This window comes from Triturus cristatus, chromosome 10 (genome assembly GCF_964204655.1).
Source record: "Triturus cristatus chromosome 10, aTriCri1.1, whole genome shotgun sequence".
Classification (NCBI taxonomy): domain Eukaryota; kingdom Metazoa; phylum Chordata; class Amphibia; order Caudata; family Salamandridae; genus Triturus; species Triturus cristatus.
The window spans coordinates 133,861,299-133,873,489 of NC_140593.1; the positions used below are offsets into that span (position 1 = coordinate 133,861,299).

General features: G+C 40.2%; 1 protein-coding gene across 2 annotated transcripts in view; it reads right to left on the reverse strand.

Moving 5' to 3' along the window:
• Positions 1 to 12,191, reverse strand: part of EAF1 (ELL associated factor 1) — an 80,556-nt gene that overhangs the window by 16,048 nt on the left and 52,317 nt on the right. For both annotated transcript variants that reach the window (XM_085630636.1, XM_085630634.1), the window contains one exon: positions 8,396 to 8,562. In XM_085630636.1, the coding sequence (XP_085486762.1) occupies positions 8,396 to 8,562 (167 nt within the window). The remainder of the gene's footprint in view (positions 1 to 8,395; positions 8,563 to 12,191) is intronic.

A 12,191-nucleotide genomic window follows, 5' to 3' on the forward strand; every position in this document is an offset into this window, starting at 1 on the left:
CCTGATAATTCTCGCCTCGGTGCCTATTCCAATCATGGAGTCCCACTCTGCAACTCTGGGCAATAGCTTGCTTAATCTCCACAACGGCCCCCACAACGCTAAGGATGCCTGGCCTCCACCTTGGGGGTGCCCAGGAGTGGACGCCTCACAGGGAAAGCCAGGATGGGTTCCACAGCGGTATTCGTACAAGCGCCTTGAGACCCTTGTGGGTGAGTAGTGCGCTATACAAATATCAAATTTACAAATTTATTTACATTTCGGTAGGGAGCCAATGCTGTAGAGGCACATGAACAGTGCTGCTGGTGGGAGATGAAAGGTGGAGACATGCCATGCATTATCACACAGAAGTGTGCATGTTACATTTGTTCATCAAAATGCTGAGAAAACTACATTGCAGACTTTAGTTGTGAAGTGGATAATGTGGTAATGTGTGCAATTACAGCATGGCACCATGTGTCCTTTTCCTGCTTTAGTGAGGTTGTCAACTGTGTTAAGGCCAAGAGCGGCATAGTATGGCTGCAGTCATCACCGAACAACCAAGAGGTAATCTGCCAGAAATCAGCTTGTGAATTGAACTGGTGCTTCTTGATCAGTAGTTATACAGTTACTGCTAGTAATAAGGTGGTAGAAGTATTGGTTAATATTATCAATTTATTGCCCAAAAAGAAAGTAGGGAAAACAAGGAACTTTAAAATTGAGAAACGCAAATATATACTAGCCATTTTACAAATACCCTCTAGCAGCAGAATCACATGAGTAACATCTAGTGAACGTGTGGATTGACCACCATGTGGCCGCCTTACAGATCCCACCATCAAGAATGTACCTTAAGCATGGCAGTGGTTCTTTACTTCAGGAGAAATGAGCCAGGTGGGCTGATAAGTATTCTGACAGCTACAGAAAATGGAGGACCTAATATATCTTGCTAGAGACTGCTTGGAAGGTAGAAATGCAATTTTTTTACTGTTCTTTACCTTTTCTTGGATATATGCTGAACACTCTTTGCCAGATTGGAAGGGATTCGGAAAGACTGAAAGGAAAGGCTAAGGATTAAGTCAGTACTGCAGGACCTGTGTGGTTTAAAGGCAGTCAGCCATCCTTATGAAAATTACTGCTGCTCTCCCTGGAAACACAATAACCAGCTTCTACTGTAAGCTCACCGAATTGTCAAGTACTTCTTTGTTAGGTTGACTTTCAGGTGGTAACAAGATCGAACAGTCAAGGCTTACTCTTGGAGGGTGGTGTGGGACAGACTGTCTACATCATGTACCAAATGTATTGTTCACAATAAGTGTAACCCATCTGCGGTGCTAGACTTCTATAAATCAAGATATGTAATATTTAACTTTTAATATCATTAAACCAATATGCTCAGTTACATATGGATTAAAGCTTCTGTCTGAATGTGTACCTAGCTTACGCTAATAGCCACGTCTTATAGGTAAACAAAATTGGCAAAGCACATAACAATTGGACTAAACCTAAATCTGTTCCCAAATACAGACTATGTAAGCGTTCTTGTCGGAAAAGTCCAATATGTGATTCAATTGTCTTGGGCCCTTTTTATGCAGCTTTACAGGAACTGTGCATGGGGACCACCTGCTCTGCAGCAGTCATATAGGTGAATTGACCAGTCACAGGAAGGGGCAGGAGTTGCAACATTGTTCCATAAATGATAGCTGCAGTGCAGGGTGCAGGCGTGCAGTTTCTCATATGGACATCAGTGCTTCTTAGTTCACATACAGCGCACAAGAATTTTCATGACACTAACTTGGGACTATGCAGGTCAAGCTAGACCTGGGCAGGCTTCTCCAAATTCCTAAATGCATGTTTCTGAATGGCAAAAGTCAAGCTCCGGCAGCACAGGGCAGGTCCCCTAAATGCACGGCAATACAAGTCCTTGTCACCTTCAACATCAGCATCCGCAGAAGAGTTTCTTCATCAGTCCTCGTGGTGTAACCCTAACCACGTAGAAGGTAAATAGCCAAGAATTCAGCATTTGGTACTAATATTTCTCTACAAAGGCATTTAGAGCTACATGCAGCACACAATATGCTGCTGGGCTCAGCTTATAATCAGTCCTGTGGCAGTTGGTACAAATCTGTCAGTCACGTTCAAAGTTAGCCCCAAACAGACTTCAACTCTGAGTGTATTTTCCTTTAAGTGGGTCACAGCTTCAAGGCATCCAATTTCAGATAAAACGTCCCTTTCAGTTCGCTGGTTGCTTCCTAGCTCCTCTTATTAGCAAGGGAGGGGCTGAGCAGGCAGCCCATCTTCTAGGAGGTGTGCATTCTTGGTCCTCCCTTCTGCCATTCCTTTGTTCAGGTGTTCCTTTTTCTAAAGTTTGTGGCACCTTTGCAGATGGAAATTTTGGGATAAGCATTGTAGCACATGAGGTTATCCATTTTGTACAATACTGAGCACTCAAATTGTCTCTAATGATACCTGCCAATGCTGGAGATGGTTTGAAAGGTTTCCTCTCACCTCGGCACTTGTTAGAGGGAGGAGCCGGTGCAAAACGTTGTTTTTTATTGCTGGAGTTTTTCATGCACCTACACAGTGATGGGATCCTCCGCTTCCTCAATTCTGGTCTTTCATCTTCCGATAGAGATTTCTGATTTTGGTTCTGTTGTTGTTTGCAAAGCCGGAAATACTGTGGATGGGGAAAATATTTTTCTGCTGTAACTATACATCTCTGACTCTTCACCTTTTTTTTTGGTGGCGGCAATGGTAAAAGAATGGATTTTCACAGTAAATCTGTCATTAATAGAATTACCACTGGAAGAAATAAAGCTAGCTGTATTACTGTTGATAAGCTCTAAGTCATTTGTTTGTGGTTATTCTGCTAATGGCAGATTTACCATTTATGTCTTCATCATGGCCAGCTCAACATCATTATGTGATTCAAAGAGCAAGAATCCAAATATGAATGTTGAGTAGTACATCTGGCTTTGGGAATGTAAGACAAAGCCGACATGATCTCTCTAAAGTCAAGCTATGATGGCATCCGCTGAAAGTAAATCTGCCGCATCCTGACTGTGCTTAATTGAGTGGAAATCAAACTTCCCTCAAGAACCAGCTTAATTAAATCTGCTTGATGGTGCCCGGGAAATATTCAGCTATGTTTTCTAATGACTCCCACAGGGCTTGTCATGCCTTCCTAACACAGGGGTCAGACAAGTCAATCCTGAGATTAGTAGAGGACACATTCTTTCCAACGCAATCCAAAGGATGACTCGCTCACATTACTGGAGGTGCAGCTGAAGAAAGCTGCCATGTTTTTCTCTGTTTTGCTGCAGAAACAATTGGAATCTCTGGAACAGAGTCCTGACTCAAAAACAGGGGTTTGAAGTTAGAAATGCTGTATGTTTCCTTCCATTTTGCTAATGTTCCTTTGCAGATGGGCAAAGGGGCCACAAAGATTTTCTATTCACTTTAAGACTAGGGACCATGACGCAGAGGATGCAGAGATCTCAAACGTTAAGTGTCATTAAGAGGTCTTGCACAAAATGTCACAGACTTGAAATAAAATATGTTGAAAGAGTGTTGTAAAACTAGAATTGACAGTAAAGGGAGAGCCCAAAATGTAGAGATGGCCAGGGTATCATCTTTTAATGAGTTGGATAGCTCTTTTTGATAGCTTAAAAGAAAAAAACTCTACCTAGAGAACTGTTCTTCTTTTCTGAAATCTTCTTTGCAGCAGAAAGAGGAGGCCTGCTGAGATGATTTTAAGTGCCCACAGACATACAAGAGCAAATGTTGATCGGAGGCATTTGAAAGCGTAACTGACCCCTCATTTAGTTGAAGCTGTTTGCATTGATCATTTGTTGAATCGCAAAACTGGGCCTTTCTTTGACAAGACTGCTTGCTTTGTGGGTTCAGTGGATATTTTACAAGACCTGCATCCTCAGCTGCCAGTTTCAGCGGATGTCTGAGCCTAAGCATTGAAAGTCTCAATAGTGCAGTCAACATCGAAGGGAGCACAGATGTAGCCCTTGAGGTCAATGCCCTCTACCTCAAGACAGACGTCAAAATGAGACTCAATGCAGAGTGTGACACAGGAGAAAGTCCTCAAAATTGATGTTGTCTAGAGCAGTAATGATTCCTCCCTCGCATTAGGATGTCAGCAATAATAGCACCCTGGGAAGGACAATGGGAGAGGTAATTCTCAGATTTTTGGGAGGCCTGACATATAGTGATGTCCAAAGGAAATTTGGGATGCCTTAAAGGGAAACTTGTCATGGCTCCAAGCCTGTTCCCTTCATTTTCCATTAGCCTCCTATACAATATGTATTAGAACCAAGCACATTGTTTCACAGAAAGGCTGTCATGAATACAGACTATTCAAAGTGCATGGTCTACACTACTAGACATATCAACCTGACCAGAACCAGCATGGTGAAAGGAGGCAGAAGAGAAAACAGACCTGGGAAGAAAACCTAGTTTTACCTTGGAAAAAAGTTTTAGAAAGGGTTCCATGTTTATCTCCCTTAAAGTGTTCCTTTTATTCCTCAATTTAAGGTTACCTGACTTTAGATTTTCCTATTTTGTGCTTATATTTTAAAATAGAGCCTGTAAAGAATAGTTAAAATGCTTTTTGATTTTTTAATAATTCTTATAAGATGTAAACGGATGGTTTAAAAACAAAAAGATTTGAAACTACATAGGCTACCATGTTACTTATTCTTTTTTAAGGCATTATGTACAATAACAAGTCTTTTTATACTGGAAGCTATATGTTAACTTTTGGTATAATCAGATGATACTAGTTTCAGCAGCATAAGGCAGGGTAATCTTAAATGTAGACATGTACAAAGAATAATTACCAAAACATAACCCATAATCGTCCCCCAATGACTTTCTTTGATGCCTGGTACTTCATGACATGGGTGCCCACATTATGAAAAGGATTACAAAAGTATTTATTCACAGCTATGAAAATAACCAAAGACAGCCTGCTGCCTATATTTTTTTCCTTCACTGTTCTAAAACTTTTGGCGCTTTCTTGTTTTTTTTACAACTGAGTGCTTAAGGCAGGCTGTACACAAGTTCTTGACGTAGCAGTGCCTCAGGAGAAAACTACTACGCTTCCTTAACAAAAGCATATAAGTTTATTTTTCTTAGTTGATAGTTGATCTACATTATATAAAGAAACAAAGTGCTCAATGGGTGCAGGACTAGATCAGCCAACAGATTGGCCATGTTTTTATATATGTTATTTGGGGTTAGAAAGTACTTGGTGGGGGTTATTTTTATTTGTTGTTTTTAAATTGCTACACTGTAAATGGTTATTGCAGTGACACTGAGATGAGAGGCAAAAAAGTGCATTCCCTGCAGAACAATTTCATGAAAAATGTTACTTTTAAAATATAGTAAAAGTTTAATGAAACATGATAAACTGGGGTGTGCACGATTCCCGGGGCAGGGTTGTGGCTGGCTTTCAATCTGGCTAATACATGTGCATGCCAATTCACACCTCACTGGCACACTGCATGAAAAATGTTATTGCGCTCACTGCACTCCACTTTTAGGTCTGACATACAGCTTTATCTGTCTTCCCAGTCTCCTGTTTTCCAAAAACCTAACAAAAAATACATACATAAAGATGCTTTATGTAAGTCCTCTTTCTTTATTGGTCTGATCAAGTGCCATTCATGTTTTGCTTCTGGCCACCACACACACAAAATGGGGCATGGGGCTGCCCACTTCATACTTAGGCTGTATTGCACTGTTAGTGATTGAGTTTACCAGATAACGAGCACAGCCACCTGAAAAGCAGTACACTTTTGTCCCTGGTATGCGTGGAAAGGTAGGCCACTCTTTTATTTTTACATTTCTGCCAATGTGTTGGCATACCGCATGTGCCTATAAAACAGAATTTGAAAAAACACTGAATGTTCCCAAGGCCAGACCTATTGGTTTTGCCAGTACTTGTTTTGATATGCAACAAGCCTTTGTGCTCTTTGTCCCAACTAACACGCTGCCTTCTCCCCTCAGTTTAAAGTCTAGAAACAAACTAATGCTCTTTTAGAAGCATTAGTATTTGCAGACGCTTTTCATCACCTACCACAGGTTTTTCACACTCAGAGAAAAACTCTCACATTCAAAGTAAAAAAAATAAAAAGAAAAGATAAAAATTGTATTTGATTGTGTATATATGAACACCTTCTCTGTCTATTCTCTATTGCCTCTGTCATTAGTGAATAAAGTCCTGCTATCCCATTAATAGTGGGGATCTTTCCTTGCAAGTTCTAACACTTTCTTGACAGGCAGATGTACCCAACTTGAACCTACAAAGGTGTATAACTCACATACAGGGGTTAATGTACAGGGCGATCATTGACCCAACATTCACCAGTCATGAGCCCATTAGAGGTAGATGAACTTAATCTCGTCCAAAATGTTTGCCTCAAGCAAAACAAATCTCAGTACACAACAGTAAGATATGTAGGAGAAAACTTGGTTTAGTGGCTAACCTGCTGCCCTTAGAATATAAATGCACTTTGCTAGTTAGTGAGACATGCCACTTGATTATGTGCAAATCACATTATCTTTCTTTGCCTTGAACTGTAAATGTGTGTCTATGTAACTACTGGCCTAAATATAGGTTTTACCATTGCATACTAGGTTCTCTATTCCTTGACAATGCCCTTAGACAACACCTTGTCTAAGATGCTTCTGCTAGGGTAAACCTTTTCTTTACAAAGGGCTCTTAGGTTAGAGCTGCACTACATTTGAAATAGCTAACATTTTGCAGGAATTATAACTACTTCTAGCCTCCTCAGGTTCATATACAATTTTAACTTTATGTAAAATACAAGTCTGCCTAAATATTCCTTGAAGACTTAGCAAGTAATGCAGCAGATAAATGATAGGTGGAAAACTCACAATGCTCAATGTCTGAAATCATCAAACAAGGAGACTTCATAGCCTTGAGTGGGAAATAAATGTAGCATGGATCACCCAACACGTTAATTCACGTTGAAAAGACGAGAAGCAAATATGAATTAGTAACAGAGCCGAGGCATTCAGAAAATGTGGCGGACACAGATTTTCAAGCTTTTAGACGTGTACTGAGAGATTTGAGGAAATTATAGCTGAAAGTTGTAAATGTCACTGGCTAAGGCATTTCGCTGCATTACAAGGAACATCAAGTGGAATTCATGGCTGTAAAGCTGCTCATTATGTTATTTCCTCTACATCTACTAACTAAGTCTGTAGGTAAAACCTGGAACAAGTTAGTACCCTTTGGCTTAGGTTTTACTGAACAGAAGCTCCTGTTGTTAGGCTTATGGGGGTGAAAACCACCCTTACTGTATAGATCTTAAACGTGGACAAGTTAAAAGAATTGAATGAGGACTCACAAATGGCAAGATGCCACACAAGTGTGTGATCGGTGCTTAGGAAAGTGATTCTGGGGAAGTTGTGTCATTTCTCATCCCTATTCCTCATGTCCGACATTCGCAAGTGGACTGGCTATGTGAGTGTGGCAGTGACCCAGGGCTAGGCTGAGCTTGTGTCACTGCTCTAGGCCAAATTACCGCCGCCCAGAAGGTGAGGTTGTTGAGTAGTGAGTGATGTATGTAAAACTGAATAAAAAGTGTGCCGTTCAAATGCAGATTTATGTCCACAGAACAACTATATGCTGGTTTAAGAGCAATACTTTTTAAATTTATGGCTGAGAGTTAAAACATTAAATGACAGCTAATTAAAGCAATAGCTGAGGAAGGCCGAGGCAAGACCCTACTTGTATATTATTATGTAATGATTTCAGTATATCAAACACACAGCCAAAGCTGTTTCTGCCAGACCTAAAAAGCATTGTTTCACCAAACAAATGGCTGAAGGCATACAGGGGCAATGTTTGAACAACTAACAGAGAGCCAATGGTCACACAGATGACAATGTTCAGCTCGATGTCACTAACAATATAACATACCAATCCCTCCGACACACTTCTACACAATCATCTTGCACTAATCATGCACACATCAGCAGAGATCCAAAGGCAATTTATGAACTGCAACATTAATACAATAGTACCTGACATAGCCATGGGCAGAAGACACAAATACTAACCCACATACAGCACACACTAAATTCTAAGCAGGCATTGAGTGTGCTGCTACCCAAGGATGGCTACACTGAATTGACTCTCTGAGTGTGCATACTACACACGAACACACATTCTCACTCATGCACGTGTGCATGCAACATTCACATTACAAATGGGCCACCCCACCACCTACACAACCCATCAGCTACCACTTGCAACACATGATCAGATTCTGGTTAACACAAACCACATGTCTGGGGTGCATCCCACATTCTAAATGGCTCATAAAGTTAAAACGCCATATCAGTGGTATAGATGTTGCCAGTGACAAAGCATTACCTCTTTTTATGTCATCCAGCTGGGGCTCTGGTGAAGGATTATCTTTCATGGGGGATGTTTTCGGCCCAACAGGCTGCTTTGAAGGTGCTTTCAGCTGGGAGGATGGCGGTGTGGGTCGAGTAGACTGCTGCTCTATTCGCGCCTGTATCTTGCTGCTGCCTTCTGCTCTAGAAATGAAAATAACAGGATGTCAATTGGCTGTTGACTTGCCCAGGCCTCTTTACTTTTATGAACATTTTTTACAGGCACATTTTATCTCCCTCTAAACTATTAAAAGTGCTTGAGAGTTGACTGTGAAATGCATAATACCTTTGTGAGGCTGCCTATTTGTAAAATGAAGCATTGACCGGTAAGGACCAAGGGGAACGAAGACTTATTATAAGCTTTTAAAAACGTGAGAGAAGTTGTGGATAGTGAGACATTTAATTCGGCATCTTACCTTGTGTTTGAGAGTTCTTCAAATATTGAGAAGTTAATCTTTCAAAATATGATCTGCGTTATGGGCATTATAGTAGTTACAAATAATAACATTATTAAGATATATCAGCCTAATATATCAAAAACAATCAATTGCCTCCCAGTGGAAACCATTCTAGACTATGGTGCAATCCATCCCGGAATTGATCTGCTGCTACAGAGTATTGTCCTGCAGACAGGGCCTGGACTATTTCCAACAGAAATAGGCATGTAGAGGCTTATCCTGGCTGAAGGCCTCCTCTGATCCTGACCTTGTTTGTGCTATTCCTCTGGGCTAACCCACACTTAGGAAGGACCATCTTTGCATGCTTAGTGATGACTTAGCTATTATTCATCATTTGTCTATCCACATTCCAGCAATGTACACAGACACATTTACCAATGCTGAGAGTTTTCTATGTAAAATTGAAGCAGACAATTCTACAATATTTTTTGGTGCTCTTCTCTAATGATGCCCTAATCCCAACCTTAATTTTGATTCTTCTCTTGCTTCTTTCTTGGTATTGTTTTTCCTCACATATGCCACCTTTATCATCTGTGGGGACCTTAACATGCGACACAAGACCTGCATCCTCAAACATTTGTGATTCCCTGTCGATCTTTGACCTCAACCTCCTCGTCAATGTACCAACTCACTTAGCTGAATATCTACACTATACTCTTTTCTTCTACTTCAATTCTCACTTGTCTTACACCATTCACACTACCTTGAATAGACCATTCTCAAGACCCTTTTATCTGAACCTGACTGCCTAATGCTCAACCTTCTGTTCACAACTCAGATCCTGGTTTAGAGTGACACTCTCATCGTTATCACATGTTCTCATGAGGAATAGCGCATCTTCCATATTCATTAGTGACATCTCCTATTAAGATCCCAGCCAGCTCATTAAAGCCTTTCATCTATAAATGAAGCACTCTATGGAAGCCATTGCCCCTCTCAAAACACTGGCCTTCTCATCGCAGAAATCCACCCATGCTTTGTACACTGCAGAGCTAGTCCTATCTAAATAGCCCTGCATAAAATAAAAAATCTGGAGAATGAGCTATTGTGCAAAAAATGTCAGCATTTATGTGTGTTGTATAAGATCTTAAAGCGCCTTATTAGAAAAGTGAAGTCCAATTGTATAGACTTGTGATAAGAAGTTGCTAATTACTCCACTCACAAACTCTCAAAAGGCGTAATAGACACTTCCACAGTTCCTCCCTCCTTGGATCTCTGTAAAGGTCTATCCACTTTTTTTGCTGAAAAAAAACCAATCGATAATATCTGTGCACTATTTTCCATTTGAGAGGGAACTGGCAATTTAACATTTCTTCCTTGTGTCCATTCCTTTTCAATATCTATAATCACCCTCTAGCAACAGTCAACATTACGTTTCTTCTATTGTGTCTCATGATGATGCAATAATTGTGGTATTTATCACACAAAACATTGAGGAGGTTCAAAACAGAGTTTGATCTTCCTGGATGAGCTTAAATAATTCACTTAAATTGAATTGACAGAAGACAGTGATCTTACTATTTGGAGCCCCTCAGTTCACGTGGACCTCCGCAAGATGGCCCACTGACTTGGACAGTCTTCCTACTATGATTTCATTTGCTCACAATCTTTGTATTATCCTTGATGCTAGCCTCTCTTTCAGCATTCAAGTAAAAACACTGACAGCTACTTGTTTCACTTCTTCAGGTTCTCAGTGAGAACCTTCCTCTATTGCAGGCATCATCTAGCTCAGCAGTGGTGCTGCAGGCAGTTTTTCTATCTTGTTCATACTACTGCTACATGTTATCTCTTGCAGCATCGCCTGCTCATTCATAATTCTGTTGCGTGCCTTATTGTGGGACTGCCAGTAAGATTCTCTATTTCCAACCACCTTAAGCTGCTACACTGGCTCCCAATAGTCATACATGTTGTGTTTAAGGCGCTGTACTTGTTTCAACGCATCATTCATTAATCAACAATGCCCAGTACAGCATAGATAATGGCTCTCTACGACAACATCTTTTGCACATTTTAAGTTCAACTGAGGTATGCAACAACTGTGGGAACTCTCTTCCAAAGGTTTAATTGAGTGCCAATCATTTATGTTTTAGGGAAGCAATAAAACCTTGTTTTTTCTGTACTATTTTGTAAGTTGCTTGTCCTCTGACCACTTTAAGCATCACCTAGCTAGCTGCTCCTTTTCTCAGACGCTTCAAGCGCCAGGACACCCTTACTGGATAACAACTGCCAAAAACAATTTCATAACATAGAATTCTCAACACACAGGTGCCAACCATATGCCGAGGATAGAGGATTAAATTATGCCTATTTACAGCCATTAATACAGAGGTGTTTCAATTTCCTTCCAAATTCAGAAACAGGCAAAATTCATTTTTTTCTACTCCCCAAACATTCTGATGGTGTAAAGGCTGTGGCTGCTGTTGGTGCTTATTAATTCTATAGCTACTCCTTGAATCTATAATGCATTAAATGCAAAAAAAACACTGAAAACATAATGTCCATAATCAAGCATCAGTTACTATTTAGAAAGGAAGTCATGCAATTCTGTACTGAAACTGTTGGAAGTCATTCAATTTTTTGGAAGTTTAAATGAAACTTTGCGTTAGGGCCGCACACAAATGCAGAGGTGTATCAAAGGCTATATACAGCTTCATGCGGAATCTTCCTGCTTTTAGGTTGTGAACTCTGAGATCAAAACTGATGGTGGCGCAGCCAATGAGATTTGCATATCTCTCAATCAGGGCACAGGGGAGATGAAGGGAGACATCTAATGGGAAGACATCTGGACAATACACCATTTAAGATTATTTCCAAGGCTCCAAATGCAGAAGTCAGGATTTAAAAAGAAAGTGATCTATGGACGTCTTTGACCTGCTGAATCAGATTGTTGGAGGTGTTTTGCCTTTTTCTGGGCTTATGGAATTCCAAAACGGCTTCAAGGAAGAAGTGCCCATAGTTTTTAGCCAATATGCTTTTATTCTTTTAATAATATTTCACAGTGAAAAATGTAGATACTTACCTTTGTGTGTTTTCAATGGTATTATTTTATGGCATGATACATGCGGAGACAGATATATTACCATAGCTAACCATAACATTTAAAAGATAGAAATTCAGGAACTTTGTTAATAGCCATTGAAATGTGTGTCAGCTCTTTCCATCAGCCTAATTTTCCATTAAATTCAAATAACTCCAGCAAAATGTCAATGTTCAGTTCAAATGTGATTTTTCTGGCAGTATGTTATCAGACCATTATTTTGTAGTCTTCAAGTACAGTCAAGAGTGATGCACTGTTTCCCTTAAACCCTATCTTTC